This window comes from Chrysochloris asiatica, unplaced genomic scaffold, assembly GCF_000296735.1.
Source record: "Chrysochloris asiatica unplaced genomic scaffold, ChrAsi1.0 scaffold00072, whole genome shotgun sequence".
NCBI classification, from domain to species: Eukaryota; Metazoa; Chordata; class Mammalia; order Afrosoricida; family Chrysochloridae; genus Chrysochloris; species Chrysochloris asiatica.
The window spans coordinates 1548719-1566821 of record NW_006408590.1 but is presented as its reverse complement, the minus strand read 5'-3'; the positions used below and the strand labels follow the sequence as shown (position 1 = coordinate 1566821).

General features: G+C 36.6%; 1 protein-coding gene and 1 pseudogene across 1 annotated transcript in view; one reads left to right on the top strand and one right to left on the bottom strand.

Moving 5' to 3' along the window:
- Window positions 1-2518: 2518 nt before the first annotated feature.
- Window positions 2519-3550, bottom strand: LOC102831872 (annotated as a pseudogene).
- Window positions 3551-5394: 1844 nt separating this feature from the next.
- Window positions 5395-18103, top strand: part of KIF18A (kinesin family member 18A) — a 90302-nt gene continuing 77593 nt past the window's right edge. The window contains exons 1-7 of the mRNA XM_006864904.1: window positions 5395-5732; window positions 6651-6808; window positions 10355-10459; window positions 11085-11195; window positions 12934-13131; window positions 16476-16652; window positions 17766-17840. Coding sequence (XP_006864966.1) covers window positions 5411-5732; window positions 6651-6808; window positions 10355-10459; window positions 11085-11195; window positions 12934-13131; window positions 16476-16652; window positions 17766-17840 — 1146 coding nt within the window. The 5' untranslated portion in view covers window positions 5395-5410. The remainder of the gene's footprint in view (window positions 5733-6650; window positions 6809-10354; window positions 10460-11084; window positions 11196-12933; window positions 13132-16475; window positions 16653-17765; window positions 17841-18103) is intronic.

Genomic DNA, 18103 nt, shown 5'->3' with positions numbered 1-18103 from the left:
CTAGATTTTCAAATTTACTGTAGTACCATTCTTCAGAGTATTGTTCTCACCTTTTTAATTTCCATTGGTTCTGTTGTAATGTTACCCACATCCTTTCTTATGCGTGTTATTTGCATCTTCTCCTACTTTTCTTTTGTTAGATTCCCAATTGTTTGTTGATTTTACTAATCTTTTTAAAGAACCAACTTGTCTTATGGATTGTATTGTTTTTCTGTTTTCTAATTTCTTCTGGAGACTGTAGGCTTGCTTTGCTGGTTTTCTAATTGAGATGTCACATTAATGTATTCACTTTGGTTCTTTCTTCTTTTTGTAGGTGTACATTTATTACTATAAATTGCCCTCTAAGAATTACTTTTAGGGTGTTTGAGGAAATTTTTTTATTGTGAATTAAGTGAAAGTTTACAGGGCAGATCATCAGTTTTCATTCAACAAATCATACACCTTGTTTTATCACAATGATTATAATCCCTTCCATGTGCCATCAGATAACAGTTTTTCTTTTTTTTCCCTCTTGTTTTTTTTTTTTTTTTTTTTTTTGAAACACTCAGGCATATATAATATTGTACTCCACCAAAGGGCACATTCTGCAAGTTGGCCTCCTGGCCGCCCGCTCCTAGTCCCTCTCTCCATGTTCCAATCTCTGCCTCCATCTCTGGTGTCTGCTTCTCTGAATAGGGTCCCGCATTCCATCTCTGCTTCTCTGAATAGGGCCCAACATTCCACTTGTGCTCTTCTCCCTTGATGATCCTAGGGTCCTTTGTTTCTGGACTGTAAGATTAACTATTCCTCCGGTTTTTTTGTTTTGTTTTTTTTTTACAACACTTTTACCTTTACAATTGTGACGTCACAATTAGTTATGATAACTGCTACTCACTATTGAATCATAAGAATCTTGTCCCCATCTTTTTTTTTTTTTTAAACCAGACAGAAGTGTTTTCTTAAAAAAATAATAACAATAAAATTTAAAAGCTTTAATCAAAGTCTGGTTAAATTAAATTATTAACGTAAACTCTTAAAAACCTTTCAGGAAAGCCAACAGGTACATCAGAGAAAATCAGGCAGCTAATGACAATTCTTTGATGGAAAAATGAGTTGGATACTCATTTATAAGCTACCTAATGATTATGAAGCCCAACACTGTATTTACTTTGTTTTTCAAAAATAGGTTTCAAAATATAACAAGAAACCATATAGATACCCTTTAGTAGTATATATATTTAACAAGAAAGTTTAAAGCTAAGTATGACAACACACATGAATAACTTATAAGATAGCTTTTCCATCCTGGAAAACTAAAATGGGAGACCTCACTGAATAGTTGTTCTTGTGTAGTGCCGTTGAGTCGGTTCCAACCCATAGTGACCCTGTAGGGTTTCCAAGGAACAGCTGGTGAGCTTGAACTGCCAATCTTGCAGTTCAAACGGCTTTGCAGTCTGGCGCGTTAACCCACAGCACCACAAAACATACATAAAACGAGAGCTAGTAACATATAGCACGTCCTGAAACATTTTGCAAATAAATAATCTACAATGTGACAGTTCAGGAATATTAACATGTCATTTTCTCACCCAATTCTGTTTTATTTTATATAAACCTGATTATCAGTCAATAGTAAATAAGGGTAACTTTTTTATACCCAGCTACTATCATTTCTTCCTTTTTATCTTTTCCCAAATTTTCTCCAACAACATTTTTCCTTTGGTTTGCCTAGTTGAACTCAGTAGGTTTGGAACCTAAAGTATCAACTCTTATTGGAGTTGTTGTCATTAGGTGCCATAGAGTCGGTACCAACCGTAGCAACCTTATGTATGCACAGCAGAACGAAACACTGCCTGATCCTGGGCCAACCTCACTACTGTTGCCACGCTTGAATCCATTGATGCTGCCATTTGGCCAATCTATCTCGTTGGGAGTTTTCCTTTTTTTCTCTGACCCTCCACCTTACCAAACATGATATCCTTCTCCAGTGACTGGTCCCTCCTGACAATATGTCTGAAGTATGAGAGATGAAGTTTGGCCGAGTTTTGTTGTTAAATGCCTTCGAGTCAATTCCGACCCATAGCAACCCTCTATAGGGTTTCCGTGGAGCAGCTGGTGAGCTTGAATCACGGACCTTGCAGTTCAAATGGCTTAGCAGTCTGGCGCATTAACCCACAGTGCCACACCAGCACTTGGGAATCCTATAAAAAGCCAATTTTAGCAACTGAAGTGGCTTGACAAAGTTTAACATCCATTCTCTATGTGACATGTCCCCATGTTAATCAGTTGGTTAATGGGTACTCTTGACTAGATCCTAAGACCCAGCAGCATGACATTGGAGTGCTCACCTGTGAGGTACTGCAAAGTTATGTGTACAAACATCCACCCATTTCAGAACAATAAATAAAGAATACTACGATTCTATTGCCCTGTGTTGCTTCTTGAACTGGCTTGATGTGCTGCTGATGACCCAGATAATATAATAGTTAATTGCTTGCTACTCCATACTCTTTAGACTTCACTTCTCACTCTTCAGGTTTTAGCAGTTTTTTTTTGCAGTAATGATGGTGTTCTTCATTAGCATGGTGTTCTTCATTAGCATCGCCACTGTCATGGGACCAACGCCTTCAGGAACCAGAGTGATATACCCGACTTTCTTCCAGACTCCTTTGAAATCCACATCCTCAATCAACTTGGGGTTTAGAAGTCACGGGATCTTAAACTCTGTTTATTCCTAATGACAGCTGCATCTTCCTGGATCAGTGATGTCTGCAGTAATCAGATTGGGAATGCCTGCAGCGGACACCACAATATCTGCGAGAATTGTATGTTTCTTCAGCTGATCTTTGGGAGTGTACCGATGAGATATTGTAACAGTGACATCACCTCCAGCACATTCCTGTGCCCTATCTGTGTGCAGCAACATTGCAATAGGCATCCCAACAGGTTTTGACCATCCAACAACCACCACATTCTTCCCCAGGGTTGGATTTCCTGGTGAACCCCATGGAGTTGCAGGTAACATGGAATACTGGTCCAACACATTCTCCCCACATTAATTACATGAAAGCCTTCAACATCCTTGTCTGGAGAAATAGCATTGCAGACCTTTCTCTCATTCCATGTGCTCTCGAAGAGGAAGCTGAACAAGGAGGCCATCTACATTGTCATCGTTGTTGAGTTTATTGATTAAATTCAATAGTTCTTCCTTGGAGATCGAAGCTGGTTTCAAAATTGTTGCACTAATGATTTTCACATCTGCAGCAGCCCTGTTTTTGTTGAGGACGTAAGATTGACTTGCAGGATCCTCTCCGACCAGAAACATGCTCAGGTGTGGCCGTTTGTTGCCCAATGCCACCCACTGGTCCACCTCCTGGTGAACTTCTTGCGTGATCTGCTGAGCAAGTTTCCTTCTAGAAATGACCATGGCTTCATTTTGTACTGCTGAAGGTGGAGGAAGCAATGGCGGGCAGCAACTCTGCACCAGCTGGAGTAGCCGGGCAGCAAACGTAGTCACGATGGAAGCCACAGCCAAGTCCAGTGCTGGTGCCTGCGCCGGGAGAGCCCCCATCTCTCTTCATCAGACCCATCTAGACAAGATGAAAACTATTCAGTGGGGACTCTTTCTTCCCCCCCCTCAACTCTTACTCTAAATTCCCTGTTGAAACCTTGTAAGCCAGTCATTTCGTGCCATTATCTCCCCCTCATTTTAGGTAGCCAATGTCTAAGTTGCCTGTCGCTGTCTATCCTGTGTATAGAGGGAATAGCATTGATGCATGATGTCAAGACTCCTTCCCTCTCTGTTGGTATTTAGAGTTACGACCGCTGAGTATAGGTCAAGTTTGTCAAATTGTATCAATTTACCCTCATTTCCTTTATCAAAAATTGTTTTGATTTTTCCTTTAGTCGAGTTTTGATTATCAAGCCATTGAGGCTAGGTCAAATGGGTACTGTCTGCAAGTTTGGGTGTTCTTGTGCATCCCCCCTCACTTCATATCAGCTGGATGCTTCACTCTCAGCTCTAGCCCTCTATGGCTATGTCCTTGTCCATGGGCTCAGGTGTCCCCAGGTCTTACCACACTTTGGACCAATCAGCGCTTCCTCTTCTCTCATCTCCAGGTCAACTGGAGTCTATGGACCATGGTTGAACTCAGCCCATTTCTTCATTGCGGCTTTTCCCCTCTTCCACGCATCCCTAGACCAGGTGGTCATCAGTAAACTTCCATGCCTGCTCATGTGTTCCCCTTTGACTTTCAGTCTTAGAGAGGAGTTTGTCCTGAAGGAACTTGATTGCTTGCCTTGATGGCTTTACGGTGAACAACTTGCTTATTCTTGTAGCCAGTCATACTGCTGTTTTTGTTTTGGATTTTTCCTGATGATCTTTCTTTGAAGATGTATCTTCTATTCCTCTAGCTCTTCCAGGCCTGCTTGTCCTTTCTAGTGGGAATGTCCCACCTCAGAAGGTTCTAGATGAGACTCAGGATTCCATCTAAGGTTCTCTGCAAGAGGTCTGTTTCATTGGGCAAGTTCTAGAACCCCCTTTAGCCAAAAGTTTTGGTATGTTGTATTTTCCTTCTCATTTGAGTCATGAAAGTTTCTAAGTTCATTTTTTATTTGTTCTATTACCCAGTAGCTTTTCAGCACAGTAATAATTTCCATGTATTTGAATTTGTTTCCTTGGTCTTCTTATTGTTGATTTCTACTTTTATAGCATTGTGATCTGAAAAGATGGTTTTTTAAATTTATTGAGACTTGCTTTGTGGCCTAACATATGGTCTATTCTGGAAGATGTTCCATGTGCACTGGAAAATAATGTGTATTGTGCTACTATTAGGTTGAGTGCACTATATAATTCTATGAGGTCAAGATGGTTGATTCTGTTGTTTTGTTCTTCTGTGTCCCTGTTAAGGTTCTTTCTAGTTCTGTTTTATCCTTTATGGAAAGTTCAAGTGGATGACTTCACAGAACAGAAATCTATGTTATTACAGCTCTAGAGTCTATAAGTGCAAATTCAGGATGTGACTCTGGTAAAAGATTTTTCTTTTTTGTCTCCTGCAACTTCTAGTCATTGGCAATCTGTGGAGTTCCTAGACTTGTAGATACATATGCCCTATGTACCTGTCTTCATATGACATCTCCCAGAAATGTGTGCTTTTGTGTCTATTCTGCTGTTTTTGTGACTCAGAAATGATTCGATATGATACTTCATTAACACAACAAAAGCACTTTCTCATAAAGGGTCATATTTATAGATACAGGGGTAGAGATTTTGCTATATATTTTTCGGGACATAGTAATAAACACTAACTCTTTCTTTAAAAGAGTATTATATTTGCCATAAGCAGAATTAATACTAAAACTTTTCTTTTTCCTTTTAATTTCAGAACAGACTCAGGCCTTTGTAGAGACAAAAGACTTAAGATTGTCAACAATGTCTGTCAGTGAGGAAGACCTGTGTCACCACATGAAAGTAGTTGTTCGTGTACGTCCTGAAAATACAAAAGAAAAAGAATCTGGATTCCCCAAAGTGGTTCATGTTTTGGATAAGCATATCCTAGTTTTTGATCCCAAACAAGAAGCCAGTTTTATACATGGAAAGAAAACTATAAATCTAAATATTTTGAAGAGACAAAATAAGGATCTTAAATTTGTATTTGATGCTGTTTTTGATGAAACTTCAACTCAGTTGGAAGTTTTTGAACATACTACTAAACCAATTATTCGTAATTTTTTGAATGGATATAATTGCACAGGTAACTAAATTTGAGACTTGATTTTTCAATCAGATTTCAGTTTTATATTGGGAGAGACATTACATTAATTAATTTAAGGGGCTTTTGTGTTACAATTCCTATAGTCTTTAGCTGTAACTTTAAGTATAAATGTAGACTTTACTTAAAATTAGTCATCTTATGTGGCTCATGAGCCCTGGTGTTAATGTTGTGGAAGAAGTACTGGATTGGTAACCACAAGGTCAGCAGTTCAAACACATCAACTGCTCTTGGAAACCCTATACAGGGTCACTATGAGTTGGAACCAACTCTGTGGCACGCAACAAGATGACTCATATATCATAGCTGAAATTCTGATTCCGGGTCTTGAGGAGCGTTAACATATATTGTTGAAGTTTATAATGAATAGATTCCTATATTTCACATCCATTACATTTCCTGTATCTAAACCACACTGCAATTGACAGATTTCTTACAATTTATATTCATAAATATTCCCACTGCTTACCTCTAATATGATCTATCACAGAGGAATGGTCAGACATTTCTGAATACTCAGCATTTTATGGACCATTATTCTTGTTAATATCCTGGAATAAAAATGTTAAAAAATCCATATTAATTGAATATCTTTTATGCTGTATTTAGCATGTCATCAGCCCAAGAAGCATGTCTGGTAGCTTAGCAGTCTAAGATGTTTTCTAGCTTTCTTGGTGAGGGGAAGGGGATTGGCTGGGTTATAATACAGGCCATTAATCAGGATGGAGACTATAAAAATAAGTAGATTTATGCTAAAATTCCCAGGTTTTAACAGCAAAGCTATAAATTAATTTTGTATTTGCTGGGTTTAAAGTTATGGAAGAGGGTATCCACTAAACCATAGATTTGTGATATTATATGTCATAACAAAGAACTTTGATCCCATTTTGTGAAAATTAGTACTTGCTTATGGTGCTACTGGAGCTGGGAAGACCCACACTATGCTAGGATCGACTGCTGAGCCTGGAGTGATGTATCTAACAATGTTAGAACTTTACAAGTCCATGGATGAGATTAAAGAAGAGAAAGTATGTAGTACTACAGTTTCTTATTTGGAGGTAAGTTGCCAATGACCATTACTTCGATGAACAGTATTGAGGAATTATTGTTTAGGAAGTGGCATGGACCAGTTCGACTCCTGGAGTGGCTCTGTAGGGTCAGCTCTGATCTGTGAACCACAAGGTCAGCAGTTCAAACCCACCAACTGCTTCTTGGAATACATAAACTATCCATTGAAACCAACGTGACTGCGCAGCAGTAGCGACAACACCATGGCTATTTACGTTGTCTTATTAGATAATTTTTTTTTCTTCTTGAATTTAAAAAAGTTATTAAAATTCCTAGTCTTGGGTATTTGTTACATAGCTAATTCACTTTCTGCATGTTTTTTGTTTGTTTTATATAATTTCAGACTTACAGAAAAGTTCCAAGACCCAGTGCAATGAATTCCCAGATTTCCCATTTGATAGCATTTTACTGCATTTGCTCTCTCTAGCTCGCTCTCTCTCTGTGACTTGTTTTTTTGTGCCCTAAACTATATAAGAAAAAGTTGAAAACTTGTTAAGAAAACAAGAAATTCACTGAAAGAACCAATATATAATTATCAAAATCAGAGAATTAACCAGGATATAAAATTATTATCTAATCTGTAGAAAAGAATGAGATTTTTGTATAGTGTCAATTTGGGTTTAACGTAGATAATCAGATTTAATTTATGATCTTACAGACGTGATGCTGAATGACTCTTATTGCATTTTATTGATTAGTCTCGTTAATGATAATGTTACCTTCTGTTCAGTTGGATTATGTTGGTGTCTGCAAGATTGCTCCACTCTAAAGATGTTATCTTATCCTCTGTGATAAATACCTTGTAAAGAGAATATAACTATCCTTTGACACCACAAATTTTTATCCACTAGTTTTATGGATGTCCACTGATTCTTGCTCGTTGCTAGGTTAAAATGATTTTTAAATTCACTTGTTTGTTCTACATTTATTCATTGGCTTTCTGCTATAAGGAGGAGCTTTTTCTTCCTTTTTTTACATTAATGGAGACTCTTTGATTTTTACTTTATTCATTAGGTTATAATTGCTTTCTGTATTTATTTGTATGCTCAGAGTATATCAGATTTAGCCAGTAGAAGCTCCTTCTACCTGCTTCTTGTGTCCGTTTAACATACCTCATCATTCTGTAAGACTTTCTACCCTCCTAGTCATAGCTCACATTCAAGAGGTGCTTACTGACTGGCACATTAAACTCTAATTTCACTTCACTTCATGTGCTGAGTCACAGAAAACTTCTAGTAGTCACGGTACTCTTCCTAATATCTTTTAGAGTGATCCAGAAAGTTTCTTCACAATTTTAGTGTGGATTAAGATCCTATATGTTGCTAGGAATTTTCTTGTTACTCTATAGAACCTGGAGCTAACAGAGAAGTAAAACTCATTTCCTATGGTTTAATGCTTTGCTAACCAAAAGGTTCAAACCCACCAGCTGCTCCTCAGACCCTGTGCAAGGTTGCTAAGAGGAAGAACCAGCTAAATGGCACTTAACTACAACAACTGTTGAATAGTGAAAAGAATTGCTTTGAACTTAATTAGTTAAAGGGGACAGCAGTATTTCCTCCTTAGAGCCTTTAAATTGGGGAATTAAAAAAAAATTGCTATTGAAAAAGTTGGTTATTTTTATGGTTTTGTTTTACATGATTTTTTATTTTTTTTTAAAGTCTACTTTCATTTAATGGCACTTTGTACTCTAATGGCTTTCCATCCAAGCTGTGCACCAAAATTCCCTATTGGGGTCTGGGCCTCATCCCTGAATAAAAGGCTTAGAGTATCACCTAAACAGCTATGGTTTTTAACAACTCCCCGGTGATTCTGACGCATAAACTGGCAGGAGTGTCTGGTATGATTGCAGTGCATAAGGAGAACAGTAGAAAAATGATGGCTACTTATGTGAACACTAACTTCAAAGTCTGTCTTCATGTTTTTATTTACTACTTTTAATAGAAAAATGATGGCTACTTATGTGAAAACTAACTTCAAAGTCTATCTTCATGTTTTTATTTACTACTTTTAAGAGTTTATTACATTTAAAAATAGTTATCATTCATTGTGGAAAATTATACCAAAATGAACTATAACAAAATGAACTATTAAAACATGGAAGTAATTTACACAAAATAATTCTGAAGGTGACTTTGTATTTTTCTTTAATATTTTATCAATAATAGTTTTAACTGTCATTTTGTGGACAAATAGTAAACATTGTACTTTAAATGACTTCATAAAATCAGTTGATAGTATTATGTTTGTTGTTGTTATTGTTAGGTGCCATCGAGTCAGTACCTACTCAGCGACCCTTTGTACAATAGAATGAAACACTGCCCAGCCTTGGGCCAACCTCACTATGGTTGCCACGCTTGAGCCTGTTGATGCTGCCACTTGGCCAATACATCTTGTTGGGGGTCTTTTTCTTTTTTCTGACCCTCTACTTACCAAACATGATATCCTTCTCCAGCGACTGGTTCCTCCTGACAGTGTGTCCTAACTATGGGAGACAAAGTTTGGCCATCTTGGCCTCCAGGGAGCTCTCTAGTAGCTGCACTTATTCTTTTGGCAGCCCGTGGTACTTTCAATATTCTCCTCTAACACTATAACTCAAATGCATCAATTCTTTGACGGTCTTCTCTATTCACTGTCCAGCTTTTGCATGCATATGAAGTTATTGAAAACACCATGGCTTTGGTCAGGCGCACCTTAGTCTTCAAGCTGACATCTTTGCTCTTCAACGTTTTAAAAAGGTCTTGTGCAGCTGATTTGCCTAATGCAATACGTCATGTGATTTCCTGACTGCTGCTTCCATGAGTGTTGATAGTTGACCCAAGAAGAATGAAGTCCTTGACAACTTCAGTCTTTTCTCCGTATTATTTTTATGAGTTACTAAAAAAGAAAAGAAATAAAAATGTCAGAGTTTTAAAATATAGATGTGATTGGATGCCATGCAGTAGATTGAGGGATTTTGTAATCTAATACCTGCTCTACTATTGCCTTTATGATTATGGACACTCACCTAACTTTTTCATTCAAATGTAGAAGGTCCCCTTATTGCATTCCTACTTAGGAATTATACGGCAAGCTTAATTTAACTCAAGAATAAATGAAATTAATACTTAAGATCTGAAATTTGACAATTGCTTAGTAGTTGCACAACATGAAATAATAAATGTTTCCTTCTGAAAGAACCATGCCATCTTCATACAACCTGGATTTCAGATCCTTTGGAATTTCTGAGGGCCATGTGTCCACAATATTTCCAATAAATCAGAAACATCTCCACTATCTTATCTGTTTTATTACTTTCATTATGTCAGGAATTATGGCACGAGAGTATAAAGATCAACTTGATGCTTGAGTTTCTAGAACTAGGTAAATGCTTCTGTTTTCTGGAATGGCAGACATGAGGTTTCCTCATGACAACATGATAAATGGAAATGAACTGGTGTAAGTTTAAGATGTGTGTGTGTGTGTATAAAAGCAAGCTTATGCATGTGAGGTTGTCACTGTTTTTTGATCAGTGCTAAAGTATTTCTTTTTATTTTAAGGTATACAATGAACAGATCCGTGACCTCTTAGTAAACTCAGGGCCACTTGCTGTCCGTGAAGATGCCCAAAAAGGAGTGGTTGTTCAGGGATTGACTATCCACCAGGTATGTGTTATGATCTTGTTTTTTTCCCCAATAGACTAGCAGGTATAGTTGTTTAGTCATTTCCATTACCTTCCATTACCTAGAAGAAAGCTAATGAAGTACTGAAATAAAATGATCATTATACTTCTTTTGCTTTCTTTTGAGATACTGGATTGAGCTTTTTAAAATTCAACTTGAATATTTAATATCATGTATTATTCTTATAGCATCATTCTTTTCTCTAGTTCCTTACAGATACTTGAGGAAATGTATTAATTTTTATGTAACATCCAGCAAAGGACTAAGCAAATGATGGTGGTAGTGGTTATGTGCCGTGGAGTTGGGTCTGACTCATAGCGACCCTGCATAGGATTTCTGAGGCTGTAAATCTTTACGGGAGCAGAAAGCCTCATCTTTCTCGCGTAGAATGGCTGGTAGTTTCATAATGCTGACCTTGATCATAACCAACTAGTAATCACTATGCTACCAGAGCTCCTAGGAAAAATGGTACCGTCTGTATTTAATGGGATTGGGTTTATAGAGATCAAGTTATTTTATTTTATGTTATGTTTAAAATTCTTTCTGCTTGTGAAAAATTTAAAGGTAGATTACTAATTTGTATGTTTTTCTTCTACAAAACTTGTAGCCCAAATCCTCAGAAGAAATTTTACAACTATTAGATAATGGAAATAAAAACAGGACACAGCATCCCACTGATATTAATGCAACATCGTCTCGTTCTCATGCTGTTTTCCAGGTAATAAGCCCCTAGACTATCACTTTTAAAAGTGAATTTAAAACTAAGTCTAATTCATTTTAAAAAAAAAGAAAACATTCCTTTATGAACTTTTCTACTTTTCTGCACTTCCTTTATCTTGCACCTTTCAGAAGACTATATCACCAAGAAGATTTAGAATTCAGATGACAGAAGTCAGACATGGAAATTTTCATCTTTGTGAAATGATAGGGTGGCAAAGTGGTAGTGTGAGAAATGTTTATTTTTCTTAAGACGATGAAAATATTTAATCTTGTCAATAGGTAGTTTTTTATTCAGAACAAAATTTTGTTCTACAAGTCTAGATTAGTTTTAATACCAGTAAATTGGGAGATATTGATTCACTTTTTAAAAGATTTGGCCATTGGGATCATGGAAGTAATATTTTATCCGTTAATGAAGTATGATTCAGTTGGTACATTGCATTTTGGAATACAGCTCCATTAAGAATGAAAGTTTAGGGTTAGGGTTAGTAGCTGTCATTTCTTAAAATTTGTGGTCCTATTAACATACAAACAATTATAAGACTTATTTTGGAGTATATCATGTAGAATTTTAAAAAAATAAATAGTTTTAACTGAAAGAATGCATATCTAAGGTAATCAAGCCATTCGGAAAGTCAATATACAAAATTTAATTAATGTGCCAGACTGCAAAGCCATTTGAACTGCAAAGGTCGGTGGTCATGCTCTCTAGCTGCTCCTCGGAAACCCTATACAGGGTTGCTATGGGTCGGAACCGATTCAATGGAACTTAACAACAACAGTACTGACTCTTGGGAGTCTTGGTGTGGCACTGTAGGATAAGTACACGACCGTAAGTTTGGTTTGAACCAAAGGTCAGCAGTTCAAACTCAACAGCCATTCCTTGGCAACACTATACAGAGTTGCTATGAGTTGGAACCAACTTGACAGCAGTTAATAATAATGACAACAACAATAACAAACTGACTCTTATACTTCATATACCAGTAATATGAAAAAAATGTTTATCTGTGGCAGCAATGTTTCCCTGAAATGGCTTTGTTGTTATTAGGTGCCGTTGAATCAGTTCTGACTCATTGCAACCCTGTATAGGGGTTCCAAGGAGCAGCTGGTGAGTTTGAGCCACCAACCTTGCCATTCAAATTGAATACTGAGATTTTCTTAATTATAATGATATGTTACAGTTTTAGAAATTGGAATTAATTTACTTTTCAATTTAGGTCAACATTCAAATTTAGCTTAATACTACTTCAGTTTTCTCTTAGGAGCATTATTTCTAAAAGATCTATATCCACACCACCATGTCTGATGATTTCATGATCTGACTCAATGGTGGTTGTTGTTGTTAAATGCCACTGAGTCGGTTCCAACTCAATAGCAAACCTGTATAGGGTTTCTGATGCGTGACTGGTAAGCTTGAACCGCCGACCTTGTGGTTCAAACCAATTTTTCAGTCCAGCACGTTAACCCACAGTGCCACACCAGGTTCAGTGGGTATCAGAATACAAATGGCTATTGTTTGGACTTTCTTTCAGATTAAGAGTTAAGTTAAAATTTCAAAAATTTGATTAACTACTTTACATACTCCTGCATATCAGTAGCATTATACTTTGTTCCATTTGCTTTTAAAGTGAAAATCATTTCATTTCATAATCTTCAAATAAAGTATGTGTTTCTCTTTAATTTTGTTAAGTCTTATACCCATTTTCCCTATTTGCTTGTGTAATTTCTGCAAGATTTATTTGCGACAACAAGACAGAACAGCAAGCATCAATCAAAGTGTTCGTATTGCCAAGATGTCACTCATTGACCTCGCAGGGTCTGAGCGTGCCAGTGCTACAAGTGTGCAAGGCATCCGCTTTAGAGAAGGCACGAATATTAATCAATCACTCTTAGCTCTTGGAAATGTCATCAATGCCTTAGCAGATGCAAAGGTAGGTACTGTATATTTGTTTGTTTAAATGTTTTGTTTGGGACACACGCAACTCCTAGAAATCTCTCAGTGGAATTTTGTTGTGAAGTTCTATTACAAATCAAAGCTCAAGAGCATATCTAATGTTTACATGTAAATTAAAGAGCCTAATCTATAAAATAGGTCATGTTTTTAATTTTTCAATTTTAAATTAGAATTGGCTGAAGAATAAATAATAAATTGATAATACTTTACGTTACCTTTTTCATCACTTTTCTTTAGCTTGTTTTTTTTTTTTTTTAAATGATCATTTAGTGACTACTAAATGATCATTTAGTAGTCACTACGCTCTGGTAGCGTAGTGGTTATGAATCGGGCTGCGAACCTTAAGGTCAGTGGTTCGAAACTACCAGCTGCTCTGCGGGAGAAAGATGAGACTTTCTACTCCCGTAAGGATTTACAGCCTCGGAAACCCTGTACAGGGTCGCTATGGGTTGGAACCGACTCGAAGGCACTTAACAACAACAACAACATACCACAGCAAATGAGCTCTGGTAGCGTAGTGGTTATGAATCGGGCTGAAAACTGCAAAGTCAGCAGTTCGAAACTACCAGCTGTTGTGTGGGAGAAAGATGAGGCTTTCTGCTCCTATAAAGATTTACAGCCTCGGAAACCCTGTACAGGGTCACTATGAGTCAGAACCGACTCCACGGCACATAACAACAACATACCACAGCAAACATAATATCTGAATTGGTGTGGAAACATTGCTAATCACAAAGCATAGTTTAAAAAAACAACTATATTCAGGTCAGTGTTACATATACATAAAATTGGGCTAAATATTAAGGAATGTTAATTTTCATTGAAGAGAAGAATAGCTTAAGATATGGTATATAAGGAAATCACTTAATAGGTTAATGTCTATTAGATGCATTGTTTTGTTGTTACGTGCCATCGAGTTGGTTCTCACTCATAGCAACCCTTTGTAAGAGCAACTGGTGAATTTGAACCCCCAACCTTGTATTTCAAACCGACCTTGTGGTACAGTGTTTATCCTACTTTGCCACACAAGGACTCCACTAGATGCGTTGAGGGTCTTTTAAAACATTTTTGTATGCATGATATGCCCTGAATGTCAATGGAAACACATTGTATTTAGCAACTTACATGTTTGTAAAAATAAATCCTTGTTTAAATTAAAATTTGATAATTTAATTCCAGTTCAAATCAGGCATAAATGCTGTAGGAATATTTTGTTAAGCTGTTTAAAATGCTAAGTATAACAATATAAAGTAGATTGAAATAAGAAGTTGGGAATGTCTAATATTTTAAGGCAAGTAAATAAATTACATGAAGACTGAAAAGTTCTTTTATATTCTTTTATATTATGAAGTAAAATGTCAGATAAGTAGGCAAGACTGGTTTTCTAGAATTAAGCCCTTCATAGGATTTGTAATTGATTCCTGTTTTAAATTAAATGAATTTATTTTAAAAGAATACTTCTATACTACCACTATAAAATGAAAACCAATATAACAGGTTATAAATAGTTGTTGTTAAGCCCTTTTGTGTCGTTTCTGACTTTTAATAACACTGTATAGGGTTCCCCAGTGGTGGCTGGTGGGTTTGAACCATTGACCCTTTAGTTAGCAGTATATTGCATGTCCTACAACCATAAAATAAAAAAAAATAAAAATAAAAAATAAAGGAGCTCTGGTAGCGTAGTGGTTACGAATCGGGCTGCGAACCTTAAGGTCAGCGGTTCGAAACTACCAGCCGCTCCGCGGGAGAAAGATGAGGCTTTCTACTCCCGTAAAGATTTACACCCTCGGAAACCCTGTACAGGGTCGCTATGGGTCGGAACCGACTCAACGGCACTTAACAACAACAACCATAAAATAAGTAACTATGAAAACAAAACAATATCATTAAATTGTGATTATGTACTGTTTCCTGCTGAAGGCTATAAATCAGACCAGCTTCCTCTTTATTAAATGAAGTTAGGTGTATAATACATACAGGATAAAAAGCAAATAACAACTTTAATGATCCCCACAATCCTGAGACTGGCTGCCATGCAGTACTTCTCTCTCGGGCCCCACCCTAGTTCAGATCTCACAAGTTAAAAAGACGCTGTTCTTCAGACTTCCAAATAGGCAGATGCCCCCATAAGCTTGGGAGTCTATACAACACCCTCATTCTTAATGGCTGGCCAGAGATTTATTATATCAAAAAAGTATGTCTACATATATAGAAATTATCCATTGGGGCATGTGTTAATGTTGTTGTTGTGTGCCATGGAGTCAGTTCCTCTTTTGATGAAAAATGGTTAGTGGTGGCTGTACTTGGGATACATTGACCAGAATTCAAACCTGGTTCTCCCACCATAAACTACCACTATCCCATCATGTATGTATAGAGTATATATGTTTATTTATTTATTTTTTATATGTTTATTTTTGTACCTAAATTAGTTTAAAACAGTAATAGAAATATTTTTAAATAAAAATATCATTTTAGAATAGTTTTTGAGTTTCAGAGGCATTGCAGATAACCAATATAATCCCCATATATCCTGCACCTGGTTTTTCTGATTGTTAAGCATCCCTCATTGGTAGTGGTGTGCCATGGAGTAGCTTCTGACTCATAATGAACCTTTATAAGGTTTCAGAGGCTGTAAGTCCTGTAAAGATTTCCAGCCTCGGAAACCCTGTACAGGGTCGCTATGAGTCGGAACCGACTCCACGGCACATAACAATAACAAATCTTCACAGGAGAGAAAGCCTCATCTATGTTCTACGGAACAGCTGGTAGTTTCGAGCTGCTGACCTTTAGGTTAGCAGCCCGACTCGTAAATACGCTACCAGAGCTCCTTATCTCTAGTTGTTGTTATGTGCCGTGGAGTCGGTTCCAACTCATAGCGACTCTGTACAGGGTTTCCGAGGCTGGAAATCTTTACAGGAGCAGAAAGCCTCATCTTTCTCCCGCGGAACAGCTGGTAGTTTTGAACTGCTGACCTTGCAATTTGCAGCCCGATTCGTAGCCACTACGCTATCAGAGCTCCTTTATCTCTCATTAATATAGTACATTTATCTCAACTAATAAATCAATATTGACACATTAATTACTAATTCAAGTAAATTCCACTTACTCGGGTGGAGATATGGTTTATAAATATGGTATTTGTTTTATAGACATATGTACTAAATACTACATTGCATAAAAATTGATTTGAATCATCAGTATAATTTGTCTGGGCTAGGTGTTTAGATTCTAATAGTGATATAGTAGATTTGTATTTAAATGTGAAAATGACATAAGAATTTTAGGTTTTTTTGTTTCATTTTGTTTTTGTCCTTTCAGAGAAAAAATCAGCATATTCCTTACAGAAATAGTAAACTCACTCGCTTGTTAAAGGATTCTCTTGGAGGAAACTGTCAAACTATAATGATAGCTGCCGTTAGTCCTTCCTCTAAATTCTATGATGACACCTATAACACTCTTAAGTATGCTAACCGCGCAAAGGACATTAAGTCTTCTGTAAGTGCATTTTCTCTGCCTTTATTGTTAATGGGTTTACATTATTTTTATCATTCTAATGAAATTGTTAATTAGGGGTGTGTTTCTACTAATGAGTGAGACTGAGGTTTGGAAATGTCTTTACTGACTTAGTTAATTCAACACTAGCTCAGGCAGTTAAACCATTATGCAGTTTGGTTACTTATCTGAAAGTTATTTTATTACTTACTCTTTTGGGAGGTAGGATGTTAATAGCACTTCTTTTCTCAAACTGTTTTCATCAGACATGTGCTATATGGATGTCACTCTGGAGTAATGACCCACAGTTTTAACTTTATTGATGTTCCTTGAGAGAATCATTTCTTTGTCACTCCTGTAACACATCTACAACAGCTGAGCATGATGTTCTGCTTTAGCCTGACCCCACCATTTTCTACCTGTATTAATTAAGCCTAGTAGTTAATCTCTCAAACCCTCTGTTATTTTCTGTTAAATAGGTATAGTGTCTGCTTCATAATATAGTTGTTAACGTGTAAGTGAAGTAAATAATTAGTAATACCTGGCACAAAGTACGAATTTCAAATAGCCTTTCAGAATAATTTCTTTCCACACTGATAATGTTGGTGTAGAGTCAGTCTTTTTAGTTCATGAAATATAATAATGATGAGTTAGTGCATTGTGGTTACCAAGACTTTGAGATGCTTAAAATCACAGGATCTCAGGATTGGGAGAGATATAAGGGCAAGTTGGTATGATGACACTGCTTCTCTATCTTTCTGCCATCCCTATTAAATATCTGAAGAAACAATAACCAATAAAACCAGGTTGAACTTATAAATGGTCGGTGTAAAAACTTACTTAGAATTTTTATAAATCAAAGGGAATAGAAAGAAGATAATGTGTATTGTGAATCATTTCTTCTCAGGTAGTTGAAAATATATTTTCTGAAGTATAAAAGCAATTTCTGTATAATTTTAAAGATGTTGTTACGTTTTGTAGATTTTAACATAACTGATCATGATTGTCATATGGTGAGGATATCTAATGTTCTGAATTTATGAGTCCATGATACCATTTTGTTTGCCTTTATAACTATTTGATTATTGTGTATTTATTTATAAATTCTTTTAACAGTTGAAGAGCAATGTTTTTAGCCTCAACAACCATATAACTCAATATGTAAAGATCTGTAATGAACAGAAAAAAGAGGTATGTCTACTTTTTACATTGTTGTGCTAACCTCCCTCAGCTCCCTCCTTAATGTATGTTGTTGCTATTGTTAAATGTCATCAAATCGGTACCGACTCATAGTGACCCCATGCACAACAGAATGAAACACTGCTGCCCGGTCCTGGGCCAACCTTATAATTATTGACATGTTTTATTATGCCCACTGATGCTGCCACTTTGCCATTCCATGTCACTGGGGGGTGGGGTCTTCCTCTTTTTTTCTGACCCTCCAACTTACCAAA